The sequence below is a fragment of the Scylla paramamosain genome, chromosome 20 (assembly GCF_035594125.1).
Source record: "Scylla paramamosain isolate STU-SP2022 chromosome 20, ASM3559412v1, whole genome shotgun sequence".
In the NCBI taxonomy this organism is placed as follows: domain Eukaryota; kingdom Metazoa; phylum Arthropoda; class Malacostraca; order Decapoda; family Portunidae; genus Scylla; species Scylla paramamosain.
This window is the reverse complement of record NC_087170.1, coordinates 9,571,495-9,588,491: the sequence shown is the minus strand read 5'-3', so window position 1 is coordinate 9,588,491 and position 16,997 is coordinate 9,571,495. Positions and strand designations below refer to the sequence as shown.

At 39.4% G+C, this 16,997-nt stretch overlaps 2 protein-coding genes across 3 annotated transcripts in view; both read left to right on the top strand.

Annotated features, from left to right (window-relative positions):
* Positions 1-1,019: 1,019 nt before the first annotated feature.
* LOC135110267 (large ribosomal subunit protein eL28-like) lies at positions 1,020-6,498 on the top strand. 2 transcript variants are annotated; one of them, XM_064022398.1, is made up of 5 exons: positions 1,020-1,122; positions 2,229-2,328; positions 3,690-3,818; positions 5,824-5,937; positions 6,371-6,498. In XM_064022398.1, the coding sequence occupies exons 2-5, from the start codon at positions 2,242-2,244 to the stop codon at positions 6,467-6,469; spliced, it is 429 nt and encodes a 142-aa protein (XP_063878468.1). In that variant the 5' UTR covers positions 1,020-1,122; positions 2,229-2,241; the 3' UTR covers positions 6,470-6,498. The 2 variants fall into 2 exon arrangements, with proteins under 2 accessions (XP_063878468.1, XP_063878469.1); XM_064022399.1 differs by having other exon boundaries at positions 1,099-1,147.
* A 5,556-nt stretch (positions 6,499-12,054) lies between these two features.
* The window catches only part of LOC135110265 (zinc transporter ZIP1-like), a 10,498-nt gene continuing 5,555 nt past the window's right edge, over positions 12,055-16,997 (top strand). The window contains exon 1 of the mRNA XM_064022395.1: positions 12,055-12,567. The gene's annotated coding sequence lies outside the window, so the exon portion shown is untranslated. The remainder of the gene's footprint in view (positions 12,568-16,997) is intronic.

Sequence of the window (16,997 nt, the reverse complement as noted above, 5' to 3'; positions counted from 1 at the left end):
ACATTTTTTTACAAATTCATCCAACCTCTTCTCGAAACTACAGCAACTTCATTTAACTAAATTGTAAGGGTTCCAATCACCAAGTCAACAACTGACTACAAGGCATTGAAAGTGTAATAGTTATAAGATGAATAGTTTTGGTTTGGACAAAAAAAAATTTAATGTGTATGAAGGAGTACGACTTGCCTAGAAACTCTTCATATGACAAGAAGTGTTACTTAATTTATGAAAAGCTAACTAGGAAATCAGTTTAAAAGTATTGCTTCTAGTGTATATAATGATGTGACAGTGACTCTCTCTCTCTCTCTCTCGTAGGTCAGCTGGCTTTCTGCAGTTTCCTTATGTCGTCTGGCCTTGTGTTTGTTGTGTGTATGATGATGCTGAATATTTTAACTTGATGCCAGCCACTTGTTTGGGATCTGAATGATATTTGTGGAAAAATCATTAGTGTTTCATTGGTTTCAGTGTTACGTCTCTTCCATTGTGGTTTAAGGGATATATATATATATATATATATATATATATATATATATATATATATATATATATATATATATATATATATATATATATATATACATAAGGAAATGTTAGTCCTGCTGTAGTATTTTATCTCTTGGCTCATGCAGGCTTGGCATTTTAGAGCTTTTGCAGGATCTGTGTCAAGTTGTAAAGTTTATATAAATGATGGAGATTACGGTATGCCCCAGTGTGTCTCTCTTCAAAACCTGCGCTTGACATTATTGAGTGCGATAAATTCAAGAGGTAAGGACCCTCCCTAAGGCAAGTTTCTGTGAGATATTCATAGCTTATTTTAAGAGAAAGATTATCATTGAAAATAAATCTTTGCTACTTTTAACTTTCAAGACTGGAATAATGAACAAATAATCAAGTAATAAATGGAATACAAGGCAATCACGAAATCAATAAGTGAACTATCAGAAACACAAACAGTCACCTAGAAAGCTAGAAAAATAAATATTATATAAATAATCATAGGTAAAAGTGGGAGAATCAACAAGTATATTCATAAGTATTGCCAGTGGGTGTGGATTTCCGCAGGTGTGTTGTAGCCTCTACCACAACACCGCCATCTTCCCTTTCCCGGCCACGCGTTGTCAGGTGAGCCACACGAGTCACGTCTCTGGTACCCACTGCCGCATTTGACTCAACATCACCTAGATATCATGCATGGGAATAAAACAAGGACGTGGGGTGGTGGTGGCGGCGTGTTAGGTGCCCCACGTCCCGTAATTAGCGGGGAACTGTGGTGAATAGAAGTGGTGGTCAGGGCAACACTCAAAAACATGCTGGGTTTTTTGGTGCACATGGCATGTGTACGTGTGTGTGTGTGACCTGTGTGCGTGTGCATGTGTGGGGTGTGCTGGTTTACGTTGATCAGGCACACAAGTGATTTATTCTAAAGGTGTACCTGGGAGATTTGAGTGTACATTAAGCTAGGTAATCAATTCTCGTGTTTATGGTTTTGTTTACATTCTTGTACTTTCTTCTAATTTGCTTATTTTTTGCTGTTTTGTAGGTGTGTTTTGTTCAGCAGTGTTGTGTATCAGATTTGTTTAAAAGTGTACCTCGATGTGGTGGTGGTCACAAAATTTATGTTGAGATGAGTGACCCTCAGGGGGACGGGCGGCGCGGCAGGGGATAAGGGATAAGTGATGGTGCCAGGAGTGAATGTTGCCTTTAGGGACGCACGTCCTCACCTGGTTTACTACCCCAGTGTCTCGTTAGGCAGGCTAGGTCAGGTCCCACGAAAAAAAAAAAAATGCAAGGGATGGCACAAACCCGCTCTTCCTTTCCTGTACAGCAGCAACCTTGGGGCCTGTCGGAGATTTTGGATTTTTAGGTGGAAAGAACTGTCATCAGAAATTTGGCTAACTAACTCAACCTAACCCATGATTTGATACAGTTCACGTCATAGCCTTGGTCCTGGTGGTGGTGGTGGTTGTCATGCATCACCAGTGATTATGTGAGGCGAAGAAGGCCACAAACAAGCTGGTAACACTGTGTCTCTAAAGACGATGGCAACCGTTGTGTAGGCTGTGAGACTTTTCAGCCAGGAGATAGTTAGGGAGCGAGGCATTTGGACTGTGAGATGCTTAAAGGTTAACACGGCTCAGCTATTGTTTATTAATTTTTTCTTTTTCTAGTGTCAGCAGCAAAGGGTTATCACTGCTGTGGTGTTTGCTAATTGATGTTTTATGTTGCAGAAAAACCACCAAGATGTCGTCTGACTTGTGCTGGCAGGTCATCAGGAACAACCACGCAAACCTGCTGAAGAAGAGGAATGTCAGCAAGCCCTTCTCCAAGGTGAGGCAGACCAACACACTGAGGCTGAGTGGTGGGAGTCAGCAGGGTATTTTTATAAGTGCACATGTCACATAAAAAAAAAAAAAATTATATAATCGCCCTTGGAACAGCAGCAATTCTTACCTCTCATGAGACAGAGCTTTTTGTTCTTGAGTAAAATAAGTAGGGAGCTGCCCAGTACTGCAGCAGCTTTATTTCATATTTATTGGATTAGTTGGTTAGGTTTAGTTAGGTTTAATTAGGTTAGGTTAGGCTTAGGTTAGAATGTTAGCAGCAAGAGCAAGATCAAGAACATGGTGGCCAAGAATGGGCAAGAAAGTAAAAATCAACCCCCTAAAAAACATTGTTCTCAGTGAAGCACTCGGGTCACTCTTAACACAGTGGTGTGTACCTTTATCACCACTGATTATTTGTTCCTGAGGTGTTAATTTGGTAAATTTAGTAGACCATGTTTTCTTATAATACCATTAATTTTTATCATATTTATCATTAAGGTAGATTAGGTTTGGTTAGGTTTAGTTAGGTTTGTTTAAGTAACGTTTTTTTTCAGTGTCGTGCGTGGGGATGAAACTACATATTTTTTTTGTAGATTTTGTTTGTATGAATCTGTTTATTTTTGTCACATCATTGTGTGTGTGTGTGTGTTATTCACCTATGATTACTGGTCATCAGCCAGCCACTCCCCTACGGAAAGAGCTCAGAGTTCATAGTGACCGATCTTTGGGTAGGAATAAGACCACTTACACACCTTACACTGGAACAGCGAGGTCACAACCCCTTGAGTTACATCCCGTACCTACTTGCTGCTAAGTGAACAGGGGCAACACATTAAGAGGCTCTCCCATTTGCCTCACCGTGCCTGGGATTCGAACCCGGGCCTGCTTGGTTGTGAGCTGAGCGTGCTAACCTTTATACTACTCAGTGTGTGTGTGTGTGTGTGTGTGTGTGTGTGTGTGTGTGTGTGTGTGTGTGTGTGTGTGTGTGTAGAGGGTATGAAAAAAAAGAAAAACTATTTGTGGCAGAAAGTTATTAGATTCATTGAAACCACATCAACATTACCAGAAAAATGTAGTTTTGAAAACGTTTGGGTGCACTTATATAAATTTACTGTCTAGAGTAGCCGTGCCTTGCCTTGTGTTCCATTCTTACCTCACACCTGGTGGGAATCACGTTGCTTACCCAGTAGAAAATAAAAATGTTGTCCCCACCTCAAGTAGTCGAGTGCCAGACTTCTGTTGCTCTTTGTATGTCATAACTTGCATTTAAATCACTCCCTGTCAGTCTGTGGTGGCTAAGTGACAGGTAGCGTTCTCCGTGTTCTCTGTCTGGCAACACTAACATCCCTGCCTTGGTGTGCACAGGAGGCCAACAACCTGAAGAATGTAAACAGCCCACGCTACAATGGTCTGTGCCGGAGGAAGGTGATTGGCATTGAGCCCGCTTCAGGAGGCAAGGGAATCATCATCTCTCACAAGACTGCCAAGTACCAGGTGAGGTTTGCATGCATTCTCTCTCTCTCTCTCTCTCTCTCTCTCTCTCCTCTCTCTCTCTCTCTCTCTCTCTCTCTCTCTCTCTCTCTCTCTCTCTCTCTCTCTCTCTCTCTCTCTCTCTCTCTCTCTCTCTCTCTCTCTCTCTCTCTCTCTCTCATTTCCCTTTAGGTGCATTTTTAACTTTTCTTCTTCTTCTTCTTCTTCTTCTTCTTCTTCTTCTTCTTCTTCTTCTTCTTCTTCTTCTTCTTCTTCTTCTTCTTCTTCTTCTTCTTCTTCTTCTTCTTCTTCTTCTTCTTCTTCTTGCCTCCTATTCACAGTTCTCTTTTGGTACATTTTTAAACTATTTATTTATTTATTTTTTGTGTCATCTTATGCTTCACTTCTTCCCTTGCTATTTATTTTCTTGTACTTTTCTTTACATTGTTCTCTTATGTTAAGTGAAGAGTTTGTGTCAAGGGTTTGTTTTTTTCAATTTTATCCTTCAGTTTATTCTTGTTTTCTCTTATTTACAGGGTGCTTATTGCCTTACATTTTGCTTATAGGATATCATGTGAAGGAATGCTTGTGGTGGCGAATATATGCATGTCTCTGCTGCCTCTTGTTTTATGGAGGCTGACAGCTTAGTGGATAGATGGGCATTTTGTTCCTCTCCTTTTCACTAATTTTTGTCTCCTCATAGCAAGACAAGATAGTGTTCATATAGATTTATCCCTCCATTACTGACCTCTAGCTGCATTACAGGTTTATATCAGCTGTGGGTGATCTGTTGTGCTGGCCGTGTCCCTTGTCACTGCTTGAGGGAAGACTGTCTCTTTATGGTGTGGACTTGACTGTAAAAAACTGCAAACAATTTTTCAGTCTGTTTTCTGTTGGGTGTTGTGGACGGTGGACTGTAACTCCCAAAACTATCTTAAAGTGTAGTGCGAACTGTGGCATAATGAACAGTATGAAATATGCTGCCTGATCTTGTGTCGCATTGGTGAAGTTGGTATGCGTGGCTTGACTTGATGCTGATATTTTGATCTAGTATTTCCCAGGTTATAATGTATGGCAACCATCCCCAGTGTGCAGGGTTACCAACTATTGCCACTAATCACCAAATGTATCAAATGATATTATCCATTGTCAGAATGTAGACCTCTTATTTTTAGGTAGTTTTGAGAGCTACTTTACTTAGTGTGTCTAGTATGGCATGAAACTTACTTAATTTTGGGAGCATTTTCATTTATGATTTTGTAATGAGGGAAGCTCTGTTTCACTATGTTGCCTAAAGAATTCTGGCTTACTCTTATTCCATCAGATGTTGCTGTCACAACATTCATGTACTGTGATGCCTCTAAATTTTGCATTCCAATTGATTGCATGTGTTGCCTAGAAGTAATGTGTTGAGAGTGTTTTCATACTGGCATACATGTTATTATATGAGAAATTGAAACTGAGAAATTGTGTATTGATATCTATGGTCTTGTCCACATCATATAGAGCTGCAAGAGGTACAGTACAGTACAGCAGATCACCGATGGGTAAGGTGAACCTGTCAGTGCAGCTAGAGAACCACCTTTTGTTATCCCAGAGCAAGACATGTAGCATTTACAGGGACAATTTATTCCTCCCTAACTATTTTAATTTCTGGTCCATTAGAGTTAGATACATATAGTATTTGCAGGGACAGTTTGTTCCTCTCTAATTGAGTTTTAATTTTTGGTCCATTAGAGTTGTACATTTAACATTTACAGGGACAAATTATTCCTTGTTACTTTAAGTTTTGGTCCATTGGAGTAGAGGTATAGCTATTTATTCTTCCCTTACTGATCACTTAAACATTTCACCCACCACAGCAAGACTAGATAGCAGCATTTACAGTTACTTCTTCCTCTTTTACTGTCCATTTTAATGTTAAGGGTGTCAGAGCAAGAGAAGATAACATTCACTATTATTTATCCTGTGTAAAGGGCCTCTCATTCTGTTCCTTCCTCACTGACCTTGCCTGTTTGTCTCCCCGCAGAACAAGCCGGTGAAGAATCTTGTCAAGACCACCGTGAAGGCCGGGCCACGCCGTGCCCTCAACTCCATCCGTAGGTTCATCCGTCACAACAGCTACAGGAAGGATCTCAAGATGGTGGGTGGTGTGTGCTGGGTGTGCTGTGGCTCTTGCTGGTGTGTGGATTGTACAGATGATTGCTTGGATTGTTTGGTTATTGTTTTGATTTATTAATTAATTTCATTCATTCTTTCATTCTTTCATTTATTCATTCATTCATTCATTCATTCATTCTTTTATTTATTTATTTATTTATTATATTTTTATTTGTTATATTTTTTCATTGTTTAGTGTTGTCAACATAGTTTCTTAATATTGACCATTTTTAATCATTATTACCATTCTTGTCAAGATTGTAAGGATTTCTGTTTTCATTTGAATTTTGGGTTTTTAAGTTGTAAAGTTTGTAATAAAATCATTGTTTTGATTTACTTTTAATTATTCAATATGTTTGAAAAGTATTCATCTAAACCTTTAATGCTCACTGTCCTCTTGCTCCCTCCCCCTCCAGGCTGCCCTGCGTCGTGCCTCCGCCATCCTGAGGTCTCAGCGTGCTCAGCCCTTCAAGAAGTCTCGCCGCAGGACTTACAAGGCTGTTAAGAAAGAGTAAACGTTCGTAATAAAGGAATATTGCTGTGATCAAGTATTTTATTTGGTTGGCTGTGGTGGAAAGTGAAGCTGAGGTGGCCTGGCCTGTATTAAATACTTTTTCTTTCATAAGGACTAATTAGAGACGTCGCAGTGAGGCTGGTAGATACCTATCAGCGCCAGCATTTTTAATTGTCTCCGATTTCGTGGGGCAAAGGGGTGACTTAGCTAAATTTGAAATCGATGTGCAAGAAAAGTACAGCATGAATTGCTGCACAAGTGTATCTAAAATTAAAAACATAACCCTTAATATTAATATTCATACTTACTGGTGTATGATAAGGCTTTGTTAATTGAATTATAAGATAAAACTAAAAATAGGTAATGAATTTTTTTTTAAGTAAGTATAAACAGTAAAAATAAAAGGATGTTGACTTCGGCTTGTGCATTTTATCTGGGAATGTTGAAAAATATCAAATATCACTGACACGTCCTGTATATGAAAGTAATCAGTGAAATAAAAAAACAACAGCACCGCTGGCGGACGTACGACGTACTTATCTTGATCATGATTCTTCAGTTAAAGAAAGCGCCGCCGCGCCGTTAGGGAGTGTAAAGTGTAAACAATAGCCTCTCAGTTCTGCCGATACAAAGGCCTTTACTTTGTTTTACTATATCCAGAATAGGGTATAGCTCGTTCTTTCAGGAATTTTCTTAATTCCGCTGTAGTCCATGATTGTGGCGGTGATGTATCCATTGTGCAGGGTAGTCGAGTAAGCGTGGTCCTGTGTTTTGGTTTGCTCGCTGCCCAAGTACCCGAGGATAGTGATCGTACCGCAAAAATAAAGTCTCTGATACAAAATTATATTTTCTTTACATTAAATGGATTTGCCTGTTGTTTAGTACATGAAAATGCAAGTATATATTAGTATACTTCCATTGAGGTCAGTAGAAAATTACAGATTGCCTGCCTTGATACACTTATAGGCTCTTTTAAGAATATTATCTGAAATTATGAATAGAGGCTCAAACAATGTCATGTGCTGTCAGTTATTACGAAATTAATTGACTTAAAATTCAGACGCATTACTGTGCAACGATACACCTTTGTAAGCTTGTAAAACCTTGCCCCAAAAAGTATTTATTTTCCGGCGAGAATTAAAAATTCTGGCGCTATCTGGTATCAAAACGCTCACTGCGACGTCTCTAATTCAAAGGCCATAGGTATGAATGATGCATAATCTTTTGTTAAACTACCACTAGGACTTGTACTGGATGTTGCTGGAAGTAGTTGAGACAAGGCTGTGGTGGAGTGGCCTGTAGTAGCTACATTGTTCTCTTAAAGGACTATTTTCATTATTAGCTGCATTGTTCTCTCATAGGAGTGTTTTCAGACCAGAGATGAAATAGTTTTCATGAAGTTTTTAACTCGTAATGCTTGTTGAACTCAGTGGAATCATGGAAATCTGGAATAACCTCAGTAAGTTGTATGAGGGCCAGTTGAAAGGTGAAGCACTGAAACATTAGGGAAGTGTGCTCAGAATTCCAAGTCAGGTGAGGTGCTGTTGGTTCTTTGGTCCATACTACAGTAAACCTGATGGTAATGTGTGGAAAAGCAAGTGTAGTCAGGGAATACTTGGTTAAACTGATAGTGATGGAAAAATAACTCGAAGGATGCTGTAGACAGTATAAGATAGGACAATATTCTGAAACATAAGCAGCTTGATTACAAAAGGCTCTAGTTGAAGTTACACGGTTTTAATGATGTTTTTTTTATGGTTCCAGTGGCAGAATAACAGGATATTACATTATTAACAGAAACACTCTTGAGAATCTGATTAATTATTGCTGTGGCCTTAAGAGAGCAGAGCTATTCAGAATACGGCCTTAATGCAGTCAGAAGTGACTGAAGAATGGGAAGGTGAGGTAAAGGACTGAATGGTGTATAGAGTAGGCTTGGTACTTGGGTCTGACTAGAGATGGTGTATTAAGGCAGTACTCAATAGGTGTTGCTGTTAAGTTTGAAGTAGTGGTAAGGGATGAAAGTTGTAGCGTCAGGTATAATTTTTTCCTATTTATTTTATTAATTTTTATGTATGATAATTATAAGTCCACGGCAAAGCAAAATACAAAAGATGGAGGTATTTAAGACTGTAATTTCAAGTGCATGTAAATTGAGGCGTCTTTGAAAAGGTAATTTTATTGATGATCAAATACACGGTAACTATGGAATGAAAGCAGCCAAATTTTGTAACACATATAACACACAAATAACTATTATGCAACTCGCAATTTTCTCTATGTACCAAGAAAAAAAAAAAAAGGTAAACGGCTGACCAACGTGAATCGGCTCCAGCGGTTCACTTCCCAAGACTCGACTCACTGAACAATCTGAAAGCCCTGGACAAGCAGTCTTTTCCTGGCCTGTGTTGCGTAGTGGTGCATGTGAGTGTGGTGTGTTATTTTGCCCTGTGTGTCCCTGTGCTGCGTTACAATCCCATTTATCAGCATGGTATTAGCAGGCAGACACTCGATGGATCCTTCTGAGCACCAAGACACCCTGTAAGTGTTTTATTATTGGTGTTAGAGACTAAAAAAATGGATTAGGGTGGAAGGTTGCCCGCTATTCACTGCCATTCATTCACCATTTTATTTACAAATATATACTGCCGTCATAAGTTGAATTTAGTGTTTTATTGTAGTCTGGTTACTAGTGCTTGGTGTCTCTGTGTTTTTGTTACTCTGGAGGTGTTTGATTGTGTCTAGGTGAGGTTTGGTCATGGATTTGATGTTTTGTTTACGTGGACCTGTTGGAAAGACTGTGCCTCATGCGTGTCCCGCCCATGGAGATGTACCCCCGTGGTCCCGCCCATGTGTTTGAACTGGATGGGTTTGTTGTTGTTGTTGTTGTTGTTGTTGTTGTTCGTCCTCTTCTACTTCTTTCTCTTCTTGTTCTATTACTACTACTACTACTACTGCTGCTGCTGCTGCTGGTGGTGCTGGTGGTGCTGGTGCTGGTGCTGCTGGTGGTGCTGCTGCTGCTACTACTACTACTACTACTACTACTACTACTACTACTACTACTACTACTACTACTACTACTACTACTACTACTACTACTACTACTACTACTACTACTACTACTACTACTACTACTACTTCTTCTTCTTCTTCTTCTTCTTCTTCTTCTTCTTCTTCTTCTTCTTCTTCTTCTTCTTCTTCTTCTTCTTCTTCTTCTTCTTCTTCTTCTTCTTCTTCTTCTTCTTCTTCTTCTTCTTCTTCTTCTTCTTCTTCTTCTTCTTCTTCTTCTTCTTCTTCTTCTTCTTCTTCTTCTTCTTCTTCTTCTTCTTCTTCTTCTTCTTCTTCTTCTTCTTCTTCTTCTTCTTCTTCTTCTTCTTCTTCTTCTTCTTCTTCTTCTTCTTCTTCTTCTTCTTCTTCTTCTTCTTCTTCTTCTTCTTCTTCTTCTTCTTCTTCTTCTTCTTCTTCTTCTTCTTCTTCTTCTTCTTCTTCTTCTTCTTCTTCTTCTTCTTCTTCTTCTTCTTCTTCTTCTTCTTCTTCTTCTTCTTCTTCTTCTTCTTCTTCTTCTTCTTCTTCTTCTTCTTCTTCTTCTTCTTCTTCTTCTTCTTCTTCTTCTTCTTCTTCTTCTTCTTCTTCTTCTTCTTCTTCTTCTTCTTCTTCTTCTTCTTCTTCTTCTTCTTCTTCTTCTTCTTCTTCTTCTTCTTCTTCTTCTTCTTCTTCTTCTTCTTCTTCTTCTTCTTCTTCTTCTTCTTCTTCTTCTTCTTCTTCTTCTTCTTCTTCTTCTTCTTCTTCTTCTTCTTCTTCTTCTTCTTCTTCTTCTTCTTCTTCTTCTTCTTCTTCTTCTTCTTCTTCTTCTTCTTCTTCTTCCAGCTAATTATTACATAACATACTATACATACTTTAAACTTTTTTATCCATTATACCAAGAGAGAGAGAGAGAGAGAGAGAGAGAGAGAGAGAGAGAGAGAGAGAGAGAGAGAGAGAGATTGCATTACCTCTTAAACTTGACAGCAATAAATATACCTTAAAAAAAAAAACATTAACATGATTCACTCCAATAATAATAATAATAATAATAATAATAATAATAATAATAATAATAATAACAACAACAACAACTATAGCAACAAGTCACTCCAAGGCCGGTGCTGCTGTTTGTGCCTGTCTGTCTGTCTGTCTGTCTGTCTGTCTGTCTGTCTTTTGATCTGCACTGTATGTAGCAAGACAGCATCAGAAGAAAAATCACACACACACACACACACACACACACACACACACACACACACACACACTAGGTACATAAAGTAAGGGAAAAAGGGAAAGAAAACACAGAGGTAATGAGTTTTTCAGCGGTACAAAGGGAGAGTTATCGCGGTCTGATTCAGATAACCATTACGTATACATAGAAGCCCAAGATAAAGGAAGGAAAGCTTTGTTATGTTTTGCTGTTAGGAGTGTGTGAGCTGTGTGTGTTCTGGTGTGTTTGTAGTAGTAGTAGTAGTAGTAGTAGTTGTAGTGTTTCTCTCTCTCTCTCTCTCTCTCTCTCTCTCTCTCTCTCTCTCTCTCTCTCTCTCTCTCTCTCTCTCTCTCTCTCTCTCTCTCTCTCTCTCTCTCTCTCGCACGTGCATGATTGTGGGTTGATGAAAAACATTGAGAGAGAGAGAGAGAGAGAGAGAGAGAGAGAGAGAGAGAGAGAGAGAGAGAGAGAGAGAGAGAGAGAGAGAGAGAGAGAGAGAGCCAGTAATAGTAGAGCTTATTAAAGTAATGGATCCAGCCTTGGGGAACCGTAAACTGTTATCAGATGGTTCCTCACCCCCAACACCTGCTTATTCCCTCCCCCCACCGCTCTCTCTCTCTCTCTCTCTCTCTCTCTCTCTCTCTCTCTCTCTCTCTCTCTCTCTCTCTCTCTCTCTCTCTCTCTCATTGTCATTCATCTACCCACCATCATGCACGTGTGTGTGTGTGTGTGAGAGAGAGAGAGGAGAGAGAGAGAGAGAGAGAGAGAGAGTGGAGAGAGAGAGAGAGAGAGGCTGCTGATACTAATTGTATAAAATGCATTGTCTGCTATTATTTACATGTTTTTTTGGCAATAACATCAATCTCTCTCTCTCTCTCTCTCTCTCTCTCTCTCTCCTCTCTCTCTCTCTCTCTCTCTCTCTCTCTCTAGCATAGAAAAATAAAAATTAACCTTCCTATACGTCTTTTCCTCACTGTGTCCATGCATAAGTAGTTAACAGCGTCATCAGTATCACCAAAGGGACGAACACTGGCATGAGAAGGTTAGCGAGGATTTTTGGGATGGGGGGGGGGGCAGGGAAGGCTCAGGTGGGCGGGGGGGGGGAAGGATTAATGTCATTGGAAGAAAAGGTAGATATGGAAACTATGTATCTTGACCTGTTATCCTTCGACCACTGATAATGTGCGACCGAAGATGAAAAATGTGTTATCGATGCGTTACGTGCGCGTACACACACAAACACACACACACAAACACACACACACACAAACACCGTGCACACTACTCGCTAAAAACTTCGACACATTCCCGAACCTACATATCTCCATCCTGACCGGTCACCGCCTAGATAAAACCACGATAAAGAGAAGGACGCGAGAGAGGGAGGAGGGTGGTGCGGCCGGCGGGTGGCGAGTGGCGGCAGAGAGGCAGCGACAGAGAAACAGAGGGCATCACGGTGACAAAGAGAAGGGCACTGGAGATAAGACAAGTGGTGTGCCGTGTTGGTACCTTCAGTATGTTCTTCCCCCTTCCTAGCTGCGGTCGCTTCGTCAGTGTATGAACGGCGCAGCTGAACACTCTGGCTGACTTCCTTTCTTACTCTTACCCTTCCTAAACCGCGAGGACTCCACCACATCCTCCCTTCCTCTCAGTCCCTCTCAGCCTCTCTCCTCTTGCGTATTCATCCTCTCATCCACCTAGTTACTCAAGCCCCACTGTGCTCGTTCGCTGCCTCCTCTCCTCATCCACCTGATCACTCGCCCTCCAGTCCACGCACAGCAAGTTGTATTTGATTTGTTCCTGGTTATCGTCGTCGCCACTGCAACAACGTCGGATTGCAGCTAACGTGTAGACTTCTGTTTCAGGTTCGTGTGTGTGTGTGTGTGTGTGTGTGTGTGTGTGTTGTTTTGTTCTTGTGTTCTTGTGTTACCTATGTTCAAATTTCATCAACTTAATCTTAACTTAGTTCTTCTTTACTTAACCTGATTGCTCACTTTTTTTTTTTTTTTCATCCAACTCAAACTTATACATTTATCCCAATTTACCTTAACCTACTTATCCTTTCTATCCATCTTCAACCTAAACAGCTTTTTATCCAACTTAATAGTCACCTTCTTACTTTTGATCGTGCTTAATGTTGACCTGTACCTCCTCTTTTTTTTTTTTTATCTAAGCTCATCTGAAATTATTGACTTTTTATCCAATCTTGAAATATTTTGTATCCAACTGGACCTGAATATATTTTAAAACAACTTAACCGTAAACAACAGCTTATTTTTTTTATCCAGCTTAACCTCAGCTTATTTACTTTTGTCCAACAACTTGAACAAAAATCTAAACTCACTTTTTATTTAACTTAACATTTAATAACATGCTTTTTTATCCAACTTATTCTGAACTAACTTACTTATATCCAACTTAGCCATAAAAAAGAACAACATATTTTCATCCAGGTTAATCTGAACTAACTTACCTTGAATTTCCTTAAACAACAACATACCTTTATCCAAACTAATCTGAACTAACTTACTTCTTATCCAACTTGACCTCGAAACAACGTACTTTTTTTTTTTTCACCCAGCTTAATGTAAACTTACCCAATTTCATCCAGCATAAACTTACTTTTACTATCGGAGCTTACTCTTATCCAGCTTAACCCTCACTTCTCCCCATCGCTTCTTCCAAACCATTACAAACGTCAACACTAGTTTTCTGCAGGTCTCCAAGCAACACCGTGTTCTGTAGTGTGTTCTGTAGTGTGTCTCATAATGCAGTAATGTGTCTGGGTATTTTTTGGAACTGTCACTTAAGGTTGTGTGTTATGTGTGTGTGTAGGAAGGCTTTGGGGATTGGTGTGTGAGTGTGTATGGTGTGTGTGTGTGTGTGTGTGTGTTATCAGTACTGTAGTGTGATATGTCTACTACGCGTGATCTCTCTCTCTCTCTCTCTCTCTCTCTCTCTCTCTCTCTCTCTCTCTCTCTCTCTCTCTCTCTCTCTCTCTCTCTCTCTCTCTCCCCCCCCCCTAAGCCTTCCCTCCATCCATTGCTGTAAAATATGTACAACTACCCCATCAACTTTTCAGAAAACAAAATATCCTCGTATAACAAATTCACTTCATTATTCACGTCCCCAGAATACCACCAATTACCCTGCGGCCTTGCTCACACACACACACACACACACACACACACACACACACACACACACACACACACACACACACACACACACACACACACACACACACACACACACACAGGTAATCCTCTCACCTGTCTTTCTTTTTTCTTTCCTTTTAATTGAAGTGACCACGTATTTTTTTTTTTTGGTGAGTTTTTTTTTTTATTATGTTATAGGTTTACTAATCGTCTTGTGTGTGTGTGTGTGTGTGTGTGTGTGTGTGTGTGTGTGTGTGTGTGTGTGTGTGTGTGTGTGTGTGTTTGTGGGGGACTATTTGTTTTGTATTAGAACTTTCTTCTCTCTCTCTCTCTCTCTCTCTCTCTCTCTCTCACTCTCTCTCTCTCTCTCTCTCTCTCTCTCTCTCTCTCTCTCTCTCTCTCTCTCTCTCTCTCTCTCTCTCTCTCTCTCTCTCGCCAGATGTCCTGTCACACAGTTTTATCCCTCTTCCTCGTCGCACACTTCACAGTTGTATCTTTCTTCTTCTGTCCTTTTTCCCTCTTCCCCTCCCCTTTCCCTTCATTCCCTCCTTTGTGTGTATCGTGCTTGTCGTATCCTTGCATACATACCTATATCCAGCCATCATAAATCATACATGCATCCAACTGTCCCTTCTAACCTAACCAAAATTAACTTTATGAACCTAATTTAACTTAACCTAACTTAACCTGACCTAACCTCTTTCCAGTTGCAGTTGTGTGTATCTCTGTGTACCTCTGTCAGCTGATTTGTTCCTTCGTTTCTATAACGCTTTCACTGGTATGGCCATCCTTCCCTCACCAGCCAGAGCATTATATTAAAATTGCTTGTACACACACACAAGGGAAAAAAAAAAAAATACCTGGAGGTTAATTTCGCCATTTACAAGTCAGATGTGTAAGAGGCTTGCGCAAAAGTGTATAAAAAAGTTGTACAGATGATTACAGAGAAAAAAAAGTAAAGCTATGAAATTCTTTTCATAGAGACAGAAAATATCTGGACGTTAATTTCGCCATTTTTAAATTCAGATATTTGAGAGACGCACAAAACTCTTAAAAACAACACTTTTTCTTATGTAAAAGGGCCACTGGCTAAGGGCAACCCAAAAAAAAAAAGAAAAAAAAAAAAAAATAGGCCCACAAGAGTGCCAGTTCCCAAAGAGATTCCAAGTAGAAAAATCAAATAACAGATGATAAGTGTCTTGAGACCTTCCCTCTTGAAGGGTTCAACTCACAGGAAAGAGGAAAAACTGAAGCAGGCAGGGAGTCCCAGAGTTTACCATAAAACGGGATGAATGACTGAGAATACTGGTTAACTCTTGCATCAAAGAGGTGGGCAGAATAGGGATGAGAGAAAGAAGAACAAGTCTTGTGCAGCGAGGCCGCGGGAGGAGGGGAGGCATGCAGTTAGCAAGATCAGAAGAGCAATTGGCATGCAAATAACGATAGAAGACAGCAAGAGATGCAACTTTGCGGCGATGAGAGAGAGGTTGAAGACAGTCAGTTAGAGGAGAGGAGTTGCAGTGACGAAAAGCTTTTGATCCTACCTTGTCTAAAAGAGCGGTATGAGTGGAACTCCCAGTATAAGTGAAGCATACTCCATACATAGACGGATAAGGCCCCTGTACAGAGTTTGCAGCTGGGGGCATGATTAAAGAAAAAAGAAAAGAAAAAAAGATGAATGATAATAGCAATAAAATAGATAAATAAAATAAAGTAAATAAATAAATAAATAAAAATAAATGAAAATAATAAAATAAACAAATAAAATAATAAATAAATCAATAAATGAATAGATAAATAAAATAAGAATAAAAAATGAAAAAAAAGTAGTTCTTTGCATACACACAGGGAATTTTCACTATTTGCAGATCAGATATTTGAGACTTGCACAGAAAATAAAAAAGAGTAAAATAAAATAAATAAATAAAAAAAAAATTGCGTTGTACAAGTAATTATAGAACATAGAAAACTAAGCTGTGAAACTCTTTGCTTTGTTATAAAGAAAAAGACAATTTAGGTTAACTTTGTCCCCTTCAAGCCAGATCTGTAAGAGACTGGAATGCTCCCCCCATAAAAAAAAGAGAGAAAAAAAAAAAAAACGTGTAGAAAGGTTGTATGGTGTCGGTGATAACAGAAAGAGAGATGTTAAGGTGTGGAATAAACTGAAGTTGTTTACATGGACACCCAAGGAAGAGAGAGGGAGCTGAAAGATGATACTTTTGTCCCTTTTAAACTAGAGAACTATTTCAGACACGCACATAAAGAAAGAAAGAAAAATAACATAAATGAAACAAAGTAAAATCTATCTATGTATGTGTGGAACTGCCAGGACGGCAGTTCCACACAGGGTGGCTCAGACAAGACATCACACACACACACACACACACACACACACACACACACACACACACACACACACACTAAGCCCCGTCGCTCCCTGGTTGAAAGAATAAATAGATAGATAAATATATAAAGAAGAAAGAGTAAATACAAAATAAACAAATAAAAAAATAGATGAATAATTCGATAAAAGTTAAATCGATATAAACAAATAGATAAATAATAAACAAATGAAGAAGTAAATAAGTCAGAAATGAAAAAAAAAATAATTAAATGAAAAAAGTGAAATCTAAAGTTATACAGGTGATTAGAAAATAAAAAAAAATAAAAAAAATCTGAAGGAATGAATAGGCTAATAACACGAACACAAGCCTATCTGTGTCCTTTTCCTTTCCCCCTTGTCTCTGTTCTCTCGTTCCACCACCACCACCACCACCACCACCACCACTACCTCCCCCTTCTCTACCCCCTACAAGCCTTCTCAGGATCTTGGGAGGATTAGAGTTTGAAAGTCTGTGTCTGTTTCGTTCCCCAAGATTCTTAAGTAGTTTCCGAAGTAAGGACAAGTTTGTGAGTTTGTTTGTTGTCTTTGCTACTTTCTTTTTTTTTTTTTTTGTGTGTGAAATTCGTTTTTCTTTTTTTTTTTTTTCTTAAAAGGGGAGTTGGGAGCGAGGAGGAATAGGGGGGGAGGGGGAGAGAGGGGGTAGCGAGTGGTGTTTTTTTTTTTTTGTCATTGTTCGTCTTTTGTTTTGTTTTGCTTGTTGTTGGTGTTGGTGATTAGTTAGTTTTGGTTGGTT

Coding starts and splice junctions, on each gene's coding strand:
- LOC135110267 (XM_064022398.1), top strand. CDS start 2,242: ATGTCGTCTGACTTGTGCTGGCAGGTCATCAGGAACAACCACGCAAAC. Junction 2,329..3,689: donor TCAGCAAGCCCTTCTCCAAG/GTGAGGCAGACC, acceptor TGGTGTGCACAG/GAGGCCAACAACCTGAAGAA. Junction 5,938..6,370: donor ACAGGAAGGATCTCAAGATG/GTGGGTGGTGTG, acceptor CTCCCCCTCCAG/GCTGCCCTGCGTCGTGCCTC.